The sequence below is a fragment of the Coloeus monedula genome (assembly GCF_965178545.1).
Source record: "Coloeus monedula genome assembly, chromosome: 18".
In the NCBI taxonomy this organism is placed as follows: domain Eukaryota; kingdom Metazoa; phylum Chordata; class Aves; order Passeriformes; family Corvidae; genus Coloeus; species Coloeus monedula.
In genome coordinates this window covers 7,169,353-7,185,347 of record NC_138798.1, presented here as the reverse complement: position 1 = coordinate 7,185,347, position 15,995 = coordinate 7,169,353, and the positions used below count along the sequence as shown (strand labels likewise).

Here is a 15,995-nt window from a genome sequence, read left to right as displayed (position 1 = left end):
CATTTAAAAATAAATGAATCCCATTTAAAAGTGACTTGTCCCCATCTTCTAGTATTTATGGACAAGGACATATGGGGCTGATTTCCCTCATTATTAAGAAGCACGTCTGAGGCTTAAATCATCTAAATTATTCATTGACAGCAATTGGTCTACTCATACAAACTCCTACTTACATAAGGAGTCCCACTGATAGACCAGTCAAGTGGATGAAGATGGCCGAACAGATTTTGGGATGCATGGAGCATCCACGGACTCTGCTGACTTTGATTAGGGTGAGGAGTACCTTTGAAAATGGAGCCCCACCTTCACTAATTAATATTATTTAGCTGAGACTTTCAACGCGGTTGTGCTGAATGACTTTTCCTTCACAGGTCACCATGACTGAGGTCCTGAGTGGTGATCAGCAGCAGCTGAAGGAACAGGAGTGACTGTGCATCAATTACCTCAACAAAACCCCAGCCTGTTACCAGACATTTTTAGAGAACTGTTTTACACAGGACTTCCCTTTTTGGTGTGCCTTCACAGTGATCCTGAGAGTGGCCAGACACAAGGTAGACACCTCTGCCCAACCTGGGCTGTGAAAGCTTTCACAAAGAACAAAGCCAATTTTAAGCAAATAAAATCATCTTCAAGCAGCAGAAAATGCCCATCTCTAGCATCAGTTTTCCTATTCCTGCAATACTGAAATCGGAGACAGGAGATGGATAAATCAACTGCGTGGTTGAGCTTGGACTGTAACATTCCAAATAACAAAGGCTGTAAGCATTTAAATTCTGCTATAAAGAGACTTTCCAGCCTATCACAGACTACTGTGCTCTCTGACCACCTCAGCACTGGAAGACCTTGAGCTAACTGTTAGCATGTTTCCAATCAGTGGAGTCAGTGAGAGAACAGGAATCATCCTTCATGGAAAAAAAAAAAAAAGTTATTGTTATTCTTTGCAACGTTTTATTTTTAATTAAAAAGACATGTTTCTTGCTCTCCTCAGAATGAGCCAAAGGAACATTTGCAGTCATTTTCAGGTCACATTATATTGCACACACTGCAGCTGATTTCACAGCTATGTGGGCAAATTACTATTTTTCTGCACAACTAAATCATTATCAAGGTAAAAGCAGACAGTGAGCACCACCAACACCTAGAGGTTACAATATATTTTAGGAAAACATGGTCTAGCTCTTGGAAGAAGACACTTTCACATTTCAGCCATTTCTCTCTTCCCTGCCCAGCCCCAACTCCTAGCCCCAGCATATCCTAGACTTTGTTCCTATATGTGATCCTCATGGTAAAGATTTTGTTTTGTTTCTGTTTCCCCTAAGAAAGGCAAAAAGGTTAGTAAGTCTTTAAACTCGCAGTTCTTAAGGCTGTTAATATTTCACATTGCCAGCAGGGAAAGGAATTAAAACTGCCAGTAGCTATCCAGATAGATTTTAAAACCCCCTTCCCTCCCCCTTCTCTCTGCCTCCCTCAGCTTCAGAGGATATTTTCCCCGCAAATTGGTTTTAAATTAAGGAAGGTGATGAAGGCAATGTGCCGTCTCAGCATTTTCCCAGGTGCACTTAATCTAATTTCATTAAGGAGATCAGGACAGATGATCGCTACAGTCGAAACATTAAGTCTGTCCATTTTTGTATAAAAAAACCATTAAGTCTGTCAAAGTGTCGGCGGGTGGGCTGTTTATTATTGGAGATGAAGGCGCGCTTTGCTTCCCCAATAAACTGTCAGGAGTAGTAAACCACAAATTAAGTCAGCTGCTGCCAAAGATTTAGGCAAAGATCTCCAACTAATTTTGACACAGGTGTGGCAAAGGCCAAGACCAGGCTTAGAAACTGTGGAAACCAAGCCTGTTGCGTGTGTTTGAGATATTTCAATCTGAGCATTGAAGAGTGGAAGACTGGGCATCAGTGGGTATGATCAAGGCCGGCTGATGCTCCTGGCACTCCACGCACAGAGCTGACGGGAGCTGTGCGGCGCCGTGTGCCCCAGAGCACAACCTGCAGAGTTCACCTTAAGCAGACAAGAACTCATAAAAGCCTCATTTAAGCCACTGCTCTGTTTTGGATTTATGCACAGCTTTGACTGAAATGTAGAATCACATTCCTCAGACAGTCATACAGGTATCAAACAAAATTAGAGGAAACTCATCAAAATGCAAATGAAACTTTGGAAGACCAAGAGCCATAACAGGAATCAAGCGAAGCTTTCAGATACTACAAAACCAAACATGAGCCGCTTGCTAAGGAGAACATTTTCCTTCTCAAGAAAAATGCAGCTGGGTAGAACTCAGCTATTAAAGACCATCAGGAAACGTTAAAAAGTATAAAATATTAACTGGAATTACACAATCTTTACAGTACATACAGAGAAACCAATAATGACTAATACAGAATCAGAAGTGACATTCTAACTGGCATTTTGTGATGAGGGAAAAGTCTCATGTTTGCAGATAACATGCTTTGAGCATTAAGGATGGGCAGAGCAGAGGAATGTTCATTTTCCCATCCCAGGTGCAGCCAGGGCAGGAACAGAGCTCGCTTGAGTTGTATCCTTCATTCCTGCCCAGGGGACACAGCGCTGCACACTGTGCCCCTCTGTATTACTTAACCTGGCAAACCATTTTGGAATACAGGAATGAGAAACTCTGCCAGCCAAATGAGGGCCTGCAATTGTAGCTATTGGAGCATGCATCCTCCAGAATTCTCATCTCCTTGGCATCTTTACGGTTAATTATATCATTCGATTTAATTAATTGAATTGCCTAACTCAATTGCCAATTCCTATCACCTGCCTACTCTGTTATGTTCTATCTGATCACCTTCCAAGGAGTTACAGCCATTGCACAGGTAGCCCTTTGGAGCTCAGACTATGTTATATTGGTGTTTCTTGATGTGGGCAGACAGCTGTACATGACTGCTCTCTTCCCTGTTTCCTCAGATCTTAAAAGTTTCTTCACAAGGCCCCTGGTAAGATAAGAAAATGCTCATGGATGGGGAACTGGAAGAGGGAGATGTTAAACAATAGAGAAAGCAGAGAGCCAGGGACACGCTGACTGCCAGCAACAGAACTGGTATTATCCTGTTGTGCCCAAGAGCTCTCCATAAGATCTCTTCAACCCTTTTATGTGAGTTATGATGGATTTTTTTCAGAAAACTAGAAGGCTCTTCTCATTGTTTGCTCTGAAACCTCTTTTCTACATTTTCAAGAATGAATATGGGCACCACAGACTATGATGACTCAGCTTGTTATATACAGACTAATGTACTTAAAATTCGAGTTTTTGTCTGGAAAAGAGAAAACCACAAAATCTCAGTAGGAAGGAGCACATTGGTGCTGAAGCTTTTTCTTCTGTTTCATTTTATTAACTGCATTCTTGCTTTATTTAAATATGAAGGTCAAGAAGGGCTATTATTACTAATAATATTTACTTCAGTTGTAGTAGAGAAGCACAACTTGGAAGGCTCCTCTCTCTCTGGAAGGACTTGCAGGGCTTAACTCAACTGCCACAAGTCTCAGTGGGAACCTTTCTGTCTGCTCCACGCACATGCTGGGTGGAACGATGGAAGCCCAGGGCATGCCAAGTCTCTCCCCCATCTGGCATTTCCCAAAGAGCAACTGAGTGAACTGGGTATGCAGAGGGCTTAGAGGATGCTATTTTTCTGGTAAATCTATTCATGGAGAACGATGAAATAAAACAAATTCACTGAGTGGTGAATTTTTGTCTTCCTGTACTGGCAACAACATTGCATTTGCCTGTTTATAGCACCCAAATCTTTCAAGGGCTACAGGGTTATTTTAAATTCAATATTTTGATATTGTTTAAAAAGCAGATCTGTTTCTAATAACAACATGCAGATTGTCTGTAAAACAGAGGCTTTCTTCCATTAGGAGAACTAACAGTCTTTACAGTTATTACTATATGGGAGTCAGCTTTCTCACTAGTTTTCACTCTGTATCACTGGATTTTCAGTCTGTAAGAATTAAACCTCAGCAGAGCCCAACCACACACATCCATAAGGGCATTCAGCACTACTGTCCATAAACCAGTGCATCCTATGGTAAAAACCACTTCAGTTCTGTCTGAGAAGCCAGCTGGGAAGTAACTGGCAAATGGAGATTTCTCATTATTAGCCACAGCTGAAAACTGTCATAGAATGAAGTGTAATGCTAACAGAAGTGCAAATACTGCCATGTGAAAGCCCTCAGTTCAATACTGTTTTTGATCTTTCCCTTCTGCTGCAACCAGTATGAATCTCAATTTCTGGAAAAGTACCAAGTTTAATTTCTTAGAGGAAAGGACAACTGAATGATGGACAAAACCAGTTGGGGACCTTGGTCTGGGCAGGCTTCAAAACCAGCAAATAACAGATTATCTGAAGTGGGAAATAAACTTCCAGCCCCACAAAAACAACAGACTTATCAGATGGAACCCACTTTTTCCATTGTCATACACAAACACACAGAATGACCATTCCTGCTAGAGCGACTCCTAGACCTCTCTTCATTATTACATCCCTTTCTCCTGCTGCCTGAACTTGATTTTTCCTGTGGGCTTGTGGATACCCTTTCAAGGTCAACACAGCTGAAACAACAGTGATAATTTCATCCCCCAGATCATCCATGCAGTTTATTCTTGTCATTGCTTCTACTCTTATCACCTCCGTCTCTCACTCAAGCCCACAGTTTTCAGCACTCTCTTTGACTCCCAACACTCCTGACATCAAAATATTCAACCTATGTTTTAAGTCCTGTATATCCTTTTTCTCTATAACATAATGAGCATCTTCTGTTTATCCACACAACTAAATTCTTGGTCAAGCTACCTCACCCTTCATTTACCATTCTATCTTTCCTTTGGAGACAGCAGATGTAACTGTGTCCTTGTGCCAGGGAAAAGTTGCTGCAAGATCATTTTCCTAGTCTGTGGCTTTGCTTCCTACACAGCTTCTCACTTCCTGAATGGCAAACTATCACTCTGCGTGTTTTGACTCTTTCACAGCTTACCTCTTCTTCCCAACACTGACATTCAGCATTGCTGTAAACTTTCATCTCTCACTGGTCTGATTTGATCACTCCCTCATTAAACTTTCAAATAAGCAACTCCTCACTACTTACCACCGTGCCTTTGCTACAGAGAATAACTTCCCATTCATGGCTTTCCCTCTCAAATGCCTCTAAAACCCTAATACCTACAAATACCCCCTTTAGATTAATGCCCATGAAACCAAAGCTGGACAACAACGAGGCTGCTGGCATACTGAAACAGTGCTGCTGTTGACAGTGTCCCCCCATTTACCTGGCTCCCTTCTCTCTAATCTCATCCTTAAGCCATGGGCTGTTCTCTGTTTTTACAGCACGTAGCAGGATGGGAACCCAGCCTCAGGTGGAGGGATCACAGCACCACTGTGCTGCCCTCCTCTCATCTATCACAGGCTAAACTGCACCTGCTCCTCTTGTTCTTGACTGCCAGGCACCTACTGGGACTCTGGAAAACTACATCATGGCAAGGCTGATTCACACTGCCACAAGCACCACCTAAGGAACTCACTGGGCTGCTGCAGAAAGTTATGAGAAAAAAATGACTTCAAAACTTTTTTGTCTCCACCTTGGATTTAACTTTACCTGTCTCAGAGGTTGCTTGCTATAGCTAAAACACAAACTACAGAACAAATATACAGTAAATACTGACTGAACTTAGCAATACAATTTCATTTTTTGCACATCTTACTTAGCACCACATTAAATGAAGAATGCTTGATATCTAACCCCTGATTTGGAAAGCTGACTTACGTGGCGGGGCCATGTAATTAAGCTGACAACCCACAATTGCCCACAGACCAGACAGAAGTCCAAGACTGAAGAACATGAACACTGAATTACTTTTAAAGAAAGAAACAGGCGCTTTCTTAATGCAATCTTGAACACTGTTATTAAAAAAATGAGAGCAACATTTTGGAGTAATGAACAGAGATTACTCATTCCCTTGTTTTACACAAGTTGACTTTTGGCTTTCTGCAGAACACCATTTAACAGAGCACATTACCAAGCTGCTAGCCACTTTTCACAGTGATGCTAAAGCAGGTAAGAGACAATAAGTGGAACTGTTGATGGTTTATATTACTCTATTATGTTAATGTTCACTAAAGTATGCCATAAGCTCTCTCATTACATGTGTATAAACCAATTCTCTGTGGTGTTATTCCTGTGCTAAATGCTATAACTACATAAATCTTGAATTAATGGAGACTTTATAGTTCCTGAAAATGAAGGGTAATTGCTATCTGTTAATGCTGTTGTTGCTATTAAAGGAAGTATATATTTTCAGTAACAATGTTTATGGACCGTGAGCTTCACATCTCAGCTACTGCACAGAGCAGAGACAGTGTAATACAAGTATCAGACTGACTCCCTTTCTCTCCCTCCTCCCTCTCAAAAAGCACCGTATCATTTCTACAGCTTCGGCAAGCAACACTGCAATCCTCCTAACAGCTGCAGAGTCCAAACCAATGTCCTTCATTGAACATACAGTAAAGGAAGCAGGATTTGCATTGCCATCTCTGGGAATGCATGATTTGCTAAGTTTCTCGCTTGGTTAAATGGCTGGACAGCTCACTTTATTAGTTTGGGTATCTCAAACGGTTCTGTGAGAAGCGCGTGGTGACAGAATGATAGGTGTGAGAAAGCATCATCCCACTTACTTCCTCTGAGATTTCAGCAGTGCTACAGAAGTGAAAGGCTATACTTGGCCAGAGACAGTTCTCAGAAAGTAGATGGGATTGACAAGTCCCCAGCCTTGAGTTCCTCTTTCCCGATTATTAAAAACAGCAGCGCAATGTTTGGAAACACTCTCACAGTGTGCTGTGAAACTGTACCTTGCACTAAAGAAATGGCTCCTCTTTCTGATACACTGTACATGTGACTGACTATGCTCAATTGCTTTTCTCCCCTGGAGCCCTGCACTGCACTGCACAAGGAAAAAACCCAAACCATCAGGAGGACAGGAGGGTGTTTATATTTTATAATGGAGCAAGGGTAAAACCTTAATTTTACTCTAACGTCTATGTTTGAAAACATTAAGAGCTCAATAGCCCATATACCTAAGAACTAAATAAATAGTGGATAATTACTAGCATGGTACAGAGAGAGAAGTAGGAGGTGGAAAATTTCAGTTTTGCTTCTAGCTCTGTCGCTGACTCAGTTTGTGCTTGTACATGAACTTTTTTTGTCTGCTTTCCTCGTGAGTTTTACGCAGACAAGACTGATCCACTGTTTGTGACTAACAAAAAATATTATGCAAATCAGAAGTACATTAGTAATTCCTGCCCTGCCCTTCCTTAGTGCCAGCATGTGTAGGTGTACCTTGAAAACGCTGGTTCTTGCTGACCAGGCAGCAGGGCAGCATTGCTCTGTAGCAGTGGGGAATGAAGCTGACCCGCCACGTAATTCAGGAAGGCAGATGCTGGGCTAGGCAGTATGCTGAATACTCCATCTGGCTGCAATAGCCTGGGAGCATTAGCAGGAGATACATTTTGCCATCACATGGAAGGGGGAAAATGAGTGTAGTCCCTCAGGACAGACACACCAAAATTTTTGTAGCTCTTTGTTGTATCAGTCAGGTTAAGTTTTAGACAAACACTGAATGAGTTTCCAGGGGAGTGTAGTATGTCAGGTATCAACAGAGCAAGCCAGGCTGCCTGTGGTCCCCAGCTGGAAGGCAATGTTGCACTTACATTTATCCCCATGGAAGGTTTGAAGCATCTTCACTTCAACCCTGGTGAGTTTACATGCATGTGCCCACATCTCTGCTGACAAGAAAAGCAACCCCACGTAATTCCAGAGGCCTATTTAATAGAACTGTGTCATGTTTCATGTCTCTGCAGATCAGGCAAGAGATAGAAAGATGATGATCTTGTGCTGCTCTCCTTATGAAGAAAATAAATGTTATTATTAAGCTAGAGTCACCTTAAGGAGAAGGTAGCTGGGAAATAGGTGAGCCTGGAAGGTCAAATTACAGTTACAGAAATGTAAAGAAATGTCATATTAATGGTAAGGAACACTGTAATAGCCTTTCATTTGCTGTAAAGGACAGCAAGTTACCAGCCAAACACAATGCAGCTTCCTCTGAAGGTAACCTCAGATCCCACATTCTGAAAGCTAATCAATGTTGTTCAGATTTCAATTTCTTCTCTACAAGGTGAAGTCAAACCTAATCTAACAAACGTCAGTCTCAGATGTAATGCCGCTAGCTGGGTCTACCAGTGTAATTTAGATAATCATTAATAGCATAGCTGTATAATAAAACTACATGTCACTTACAACTTCATCTGAGGTTTGACTGGCAGATCTTTAAACAGTTTTCTAAGTGATTGCTTTTACTTCCTTTGATTGGGCAGTCTAAGAAATGTTTTAACCCCATGGTATCTAAGCTTTTAGGGAATAATATTTTACCCTCGCCACCCCTGCTGTCAGCTCTGCTGCTGTGTAACCTTGTAAGAAACAGAACTTGGGGAGAGGGGTGGTTTCAGGGAGTGACTTTACACATATATACACATATAAAATTAAAGTAATATAAAATATGTACAGTTTCATTCAACACACATGATTTAAATGTTTCTGTTCAATCAAGCCTTCATCTCAAAACACAGCTTTTGCCATACTCCAAGGATATTTAGTATCTGATGGCATTTTAAAAGAAGAAGTTGAAGAAACCCTAATGTTTCTAAAGCTCTAACAATGCTAACAAAAATAAAAAAGCTTAACCAGGAGAAGTTGTTAGTCTCTTGAACTCATGGTAACCTCTGATGCATGGCTGCAGCCGGGTGTGCTGCTGAGGACACAGGGCTATCTGAAGTCAGCCTTTACTTCTGTAATGCTGATCCAGGAGAAAACTCTGTGCCACAGCTTCTCATGAATGAATGCAAGAGACTGGACAGCCAAAATACAATAAAGGTTTGATGAAGATCTGACCTGAGACTGCCAGGTTTATCTGCCAGAAGCTGGCAAGGAATACACAAGTCTTTTGTGTATTTGATGCTTAAAATCATGGTGCCACAGGTGCTACACAGTGGGACTTGTCTGTTTTCCTTGCAGAGGTGAACAAGAAATCCCCATACACAAACACAACTACAACCTTTCAATGACCAACCCCTGTATTCAAAAGAAGGTCAGAAAAATCATTGCTCTGTGATAAATATGCATGCAACACAACAAAACACTCCTTGACAGTTACCACACTGCCTTGGAGGGCAGGTCCCATCTTCTAAACTGATTACAAAATTGACATCTTCAAAGGTTGCTATATATAAAATACAGGCTCCTGACAAGTTATCAGAGAAAACTTCCTCTGATACAGCACTAACACTCTAACTCAGGTCTCATCAAATGCTCACATAATAATCAAGAAAGACTATTATGTTAACGGGACTTTCTTTCCTGTAAACAGAAGCTAGTGAAGATCACAGAGCAGCTAATCTGATGCTTTTTCATTCAACTGTAGATATTTTTAAATTTGACATGAAGACTGGAGGAAAATGTTATTTTCAAATTCATTCTTATTTTGACTATCAGGGAATTTCCAAGCATATGAAATAAGAAAATTCAGTCTTACCTTATCGTCAATATCGCTCTCGCTGTCACACTGTGGATTAGAGAGAGAAAAAAAGACTTTGAGAAACACCTTCATGTATAGGGATCTTTTGCATCATCCTCTTAAATCTTTAGGATAGCTGTTTATGATGTTCACAGTTCAATGAAACACACTTCGGATGTTTGCAGTAATGCCTTTTCCATTGCTAGCATAAACCAGACAAAGCCAGATTCTCTCTTACACAAATTTATGGTGTACTCTTACTTGGATGGGAAAAGGGAAACTTTAAACGAAAAAGACAATCAGCGATGCATTATAACAACCACTGTAACATGAGTGCCACAACAAAAAGCATGCCTTTTTATCATCCCAAATTGTGGAATATATAGTAACAGTTTTGCATTGCTTCACCTTGATAAGCACTTTGTCATCTAACAAGGAAACTGTGAAACTGGCAATCAATTTCTAATTTAATGAGTGGTACCAAGAATAGTAATTAAAATACATCATAAATTCTGGTACATTTTTTAGTTTGAATGAGATCACGATCCCAGGAGGAAGTGTTTACTTAAAGAGTTTTGGAGTGCAATCTCTTTCAGGCTCTGAAAATGAAATGCTCTATTTTCACAGCACAAATGATGGAAAGATAACTTGAGCACTGAACATTTCAGGACATGCACATCTTGCTGGCTGGAGCTCACAAAGATTTACAGTTGGGAACAGAAGTAAATCTCTTGGTGTCTGTTATGCTGACAGAAGTGGTCAGTGTGTTTTGTAGCCTTGGTGCCCAATGGGAATTTTCTCCTTCAGCCAACTGCTGATGGGGATGGCCCGGTGGGTTTCTGTAACTGGCAGCACTTTATGGAATTCACTGAGGGGACTCTGCAAGCCAGCAGTGACAAGCCCCAGATATGGAAATGGGCCATGAGAATGCAAATGCTTCAGTGTCATGAATGTAAAAGGAGGAATAGATCTGTTTGGTCATTTTGTCCAGATTTCCTCTTGGAGCGGGGGAGGCAGATCTTTCCTGTCACATCCTTTATCCTTAAGTCACACAACAGAAATTTCAGCTGTTACATTCTTAGTTTTCTGCTGATTTATGAGGGAATATTTAATCTCTTCTTCTATTTGGCACATGAAATGATTGACCCCAAACATTGAGCAACCTTTTATTTTTAAATTCTCTGGAACACACTGAGCACACGAAGAGCCTCAATAATATTGGAGGAATCTCCCACAGTGATTCTGCAGTGAAGAGTGCTCAGCTTCACAACTGACACCTTATTCCCATTTTACTGCAGTGAAAATGCTTGGTTTAAGGAATCTGTTTTTCTATAGTCTTGACTACGCAGAACTCTTTTTCTTTCAAAATGAAACTATTTTACACCACCCCACATGATCCACAGCATGTTTGTCACAGAGAAATCCAACTGTTTAGTAGGATGTGCACAGATCTAACTGTATTAGATCATTCTGTAAAAGAAAGAACCTGAAGAAAAATGGAAGAAGTGACAGGACACTGCTTTGCAGGGGCCAGGAGCTGTGGGTGGGCAAGTTCTATGGGAATAACCAGTGTTAATACCAGCAAACTGCACAAAGTCCCAGCCAATTACTTTGTAGTAGGCAAGACATCAGATAGCCATGTCTTTAATAAATACCTTGCCATAAGCTATTTGTGCCTTTTTTGTGACTTTTATTCTGTCACTGACCTCTGTGAAAATTGTTATATGAAATACAGTTTTGGTTTTTTTCGCAAACCAAAAGCAAAATCAGTCCTGATAAATCATCATGAGCAGCCATCTGCTGACTTCCCCAAACCCATGTCATGCAACCACAAACAATTAGAAGTCTCTGTTCTGGGCCTGGAATGGGACTAATTGTCCATCACACTGAGATACGCTGAAACAGGTTTGCTGGGCAAAGGCTGCCCCAGTACCTGCTGCATTTGTGCTTGCTCAAGACAGCGATAATTCACACTGACAGAGCAACACATTCATCAAAACCGAGGTGGGGGGTGGGGGAAGATGCAGTCACAGCAGTCCACTTCTTATTATTTACATGCTCCTGAGAAACACTGGCTGAGTGGAGGGAAGCCTTTCACCTCCACCCAGGGGGGGCTCAAATCAAGCCCTAATGCTACAGCGACTGTGCATTCCCCCAAATTACCAGCATAATGGAGTGGGTCACAAAGACCTTGTTATTTTACCCTTTAAAGCTGGTCTATGCAAAAGTATCCTAAGTTACCATTTTAATCTTGGTGCTCATTCAATGTGAACACACGCATTTTAGAGGCAGAATATTTTGACGACGTGATTCGTGGTTCAGACTAAAGCATGTTACAATAGAATTACACCTATCACAAGAATGGCATAAAAATAAGTTAGCACACACAGCCATGGGTTTCTTTGAATTGTATACTTAGGCAATATCAATATGAATTTTAATTCTAACAGGGGCTTAAAGAATTATACACTGCAGTAATAAAATAACCAAATAAATTAAACTGCAAAATCCGTTGACTAGAAAGCATTCAGAATTATCATTAAAACTCAGATGCTTTTGCCTATGAGTCCTGGTTTAATAAAACCTCAGTACTGTAAACATTACCAAATTCAGCTTAAAAATATTTGAGATGTAAACAATTTTTTAGACTTTAGTAACCATTATTATTCAAATACAAGGTAGTATTTTAGTCTTCTCTGGTTTTGTAACAAAACTTGTCTTCCTATTTCTTACTGCACTATGATATTAAAAAAAAAAGAGGAGAGGGTTTTTCTTGTTGAAAACAGATTTGACCTCCAAAATTTGTATACCTATAATGAGTATAAAACCCTATTACAGATGGTTTACATTACTAAAAGGTGCAGAATTACTTTATTTAGATGCCTAATTTTGCTTTGTACCAATATGCAACTTTGTCTCATGTAGATAAGTGAAAGTTGCAAAAAGCCGGTGAACCATCAAATGCACATGCCAAATTTTATAAACAGACATATGAATGAAGCAAACATCTGCTCTCTGAGGATACTTTTTTCCCCATTCAGGATCTGGAAAGACTTCATAATTAATTGCTTTTAAAATGGAAAAGACAGCAAAGAATTTTGTTTCATTTTAGCTTACATCTTCCTTACTTTAATCATGATTGCATCAGTCTTGCAACTGCAGAAGCCAGCAGGGCTGTGGATGCAGATCCACACGTGAACGTGGCTCAGGGTGGACACAGAGCCTTCTGTGAAGCTGTGACTGCAAGATGAGTGGTTTTAAAACTGTATTTGTGGCAGTGAGTTGCCTAATTTCTTGTTTGCCTTGTGAAAGCAAGTCCTCTGCCCCCTCTGCAGCCGTGTAGGATCACTCATGCACACAAACTGTCCTTTGTATTGATTCCTACCTGGCCTTAAACCACCAAAATACCATATCTTAATCCATGTGAGAATGTCCCAAACTGGCCTATGGGATGAGAGTTTGTGGGGGAAGAATTAACACACTGATATTTATAAAACTGGGACTTCGGCTTAACATACAAGAAGATAGGAATCTTGAGACTCATGGCTACCAGCCTAGGCTAACCTCCCACTGACTCCTGAAGAAAATACAACCAGCTTTGGTGGAAAAGGCCCCAGGCTTCAGAATTCCCACACGTTTTCTTAGTTTTATGTAAAAGGAACAGGCTCCCACACTCGCATCGAGAAACAGGAACCCAGAGGCTGCTGAAAGAGCAACAGCACAGAAAAACCAACGACAGCAAAACCAAACGGGCCCAGACAGAGCTGCGAAAAGCAGAAGCACTGCTGACCCCTCTCCCTTCCCTTCGCCAGGGGTGTGCGTGTTGGAAACCCCTGGTTTCAAAGGGCTCGTTCAGCTTCTGTGGGAACTGCCCTCAGCCTCCACACGCCCGCTCTGCCCCAGCCTCCTCCTCACCTCTGCCCCTGCAGATCCCCGGCTCAGCACAGGGCCTGAGGCGGGGACGTTGCATTGCTGGGATGTTGAAATGAATAATAGAGTCATAGGAGAAACTCCAGTTTGGCCACAGAGGATTTTCTGAGTCCTAAAAGCCAACTTATCCTGTGTGAGGAGGAGGCGGCCATGGTGTGCCTTGTGAAGGCTGAGGCCACTACCCGGCTGGGCTCACCTCCCACGCTGCTGTTGTTGAGGGACAAAAGCCCTTGTCAAAACAAAAAAAGTTAAAGAAAATGTGGAGAATGGCAACTGTTGAAAGCAACGGGGGCTCATTGAAAGACAAAAGCTTCAATTACCTGGATTTTTCTAAAGGCCTGTTAACACTCCTGGTCTATAAGCAGGACTGTAAACAGCCATTGTGCTGGGTTCATAAAGGCTCCTAAAGGGATTATTCACTGGGTTGTGCCAATTGCCTCTCAATTCCACCAAGAATGTTTGCAAAGCCGACCCCTAATTGTGCAGCTTTTTGGAAACAATTTCTTGCAGTGACAGATTCCAGTCGGAAGGAAGCCTCCTGTGATGTGAGGTTCAGCAGGAACAACACATAACTCCGGAATTGCAGACAGAGCATCCATGTGTGCAGACTGGGCCTTGTGGCGTCTCATTTTTTTGATGGCTGGGGTGAAATCTCGCTTTTCAAGACCCCTGTCCATCATGGCTTTCCCACCAGGGAAGGAGCTGTGATGCGTTCCATCACCTGCTTCCACTAACCACCTCAAGAGGGGACAAAGATGGACTTACGGCTACTGTAGAACAGGCAACAGCATATTTGGCAAAGGATCTTCTCTTACCGTTTACTGGCACCGAGCTCCTTACAACCTACATTAAAACTGCACTGTGATTCTCGTTGTTTTCTGGTGAGTTTGGGAATCATGAGAACATGCTTTGACTCTTTTCTTACCCACAGTGCTTTAACTACTACATTGTCCAGCTTTTCTTCACATAATAAAAGCACTACATTGATTAATATGACATCAGATAGTCATGTAAACTGTCTCATGCCAGGAATAAGAGCTTCAAGAAATGAAAACAAAACCAACCAAGTCTCATAAGACTGCAACAAGACTGGCAATACCTGGATGTTATGTCATGTTGGGTGCAGAGAAATACGGTTATTTGAAAGGGAGCCACTTCCTCCAAGCTTTTGAGAAGTCACCTCAGCTTATCCACACAAACATGGTTATCTCTTACTTCACCCAAATCCAGTGGTTTATGATTTAGGTTGTGCCTACACAGCCCCAAGGCTGTGGGCCCTGTTGTGCCAGACACTGTACAGCACAGGAGTTACAGGTTCCTGCCCAGACAGCTGAGAGAAAGGCTTGTTTTTTCCTCTCCACATAAACACACATAGTTATAGATATTATTTATATTATGATTAAGCAGAGGATGATAGACATCTAAGCTAGCCATGTGAAGAAACAGATCCCAGCCCGGAGGGACATGTAATCAAACCAGTCTACCTGCAACTAGAACTGTCTGGGGAAGCACAAGGCTGAGAGAAGAGGAAGCAGAAATATTGAATATACTCTCTATAATTTTACCATGAAAGCTGGCAGGTTAGAATACATATGTAGAAAGTTGCACAGAATATATGAACAGTGTAGATACCTATAGAGCCTGCACACCCACTCCACAGCCATTTTACCACTATCTTATTATTTCCAACCATATTTAGTTACTGAATTTTCTTTTAGTAGCAAGGCTTGGGGAAGTACTAGGCTTAAATCCCAGGTTGTTAATGTTTCTTTTAAAGGAAGGAGTAAAATCAAGCCTATTTTTAAGAGCCCTCCCCTCTCCATGCCCTCTGAGCTAACTTCCCAGGAGCAGTGGCAGCGCGTACGGATGCGCGCTTGTGTGTGCAGGGGAGGGTGTTGTTTCCTATTAAGTCTGGCATCAGATTCATGTCTGCAGGGGCTTGCTTAAGATGATAGGAAGAGAGAGTTTTATCATGAGCCAGACTGACAGAAAAGCTTGCTAATGGGACTTGAGGCATACACAGGAAAGAAAGTGCCAAAACATTAAGCTACCGCCAAGTGTCAGAGGGCCACTGATTTATTGCAGCAATTTTGCCACTGTGTCCTTTATAAGGTCCCACAAGTCCTTCCTCCTGGCAAGAAGCTGTGAGCTGCTGCAGCTCGGGGAGAAGTTTAGATCCAGAGCACAGAAAGTGTCCAAGCGAAAGGCGGGGGCCGGGGGGAGGACGGAAATCGAATGTTGACTTGAACTTGCCCCAGGCAGCAGAGTCCTCTTAGCTCCACTGCCTCCCTGACAGCTTGATGAAATGAGTCAGGGCCTCCCCATGGCTAGACCAGCTCAGGCTTCCAAGTGCCGGGGTAGAGCTGTAAGAAACAGATTGAGCCTCAGGGCAGCAATTTTTTTTTTTCCTTTCTCTCCTCAGCATTTCGCTGGGGGAAGGGGGAGGTTATGAGCACTACAGATGTATAGGCTGAGCCTT

The 15,995-nt window shown here is 41.9% G+C and overlaps 1 protein-coding gene across 14 annotated transcripts in view; it reads right to left on the bottom strand.

Annotated features, from left to right (window-relative positions):
* The window catches only part of FBRSL1 (fibrosin like 1), a 508,752-nt gene that overhangs the window by 161,332 nt on the left and 331,425 nt on the right, over positions 1–15,995 (bottom strand). For all 14 annotated transcript variants that reach the window (XM_082293570.1, XM_082293580.1, XM_082293573.1 and 11 more), the window contains one exon: positions 9,605–9,634. In XM_082293570.1, the coding sequence (XP_082149696.1) occupies positions 9,605–9,634 (30 nt within the window). The remainder of the gene's footprint in view (positions 1–9,604; positions 9,635–15,995) is intronic.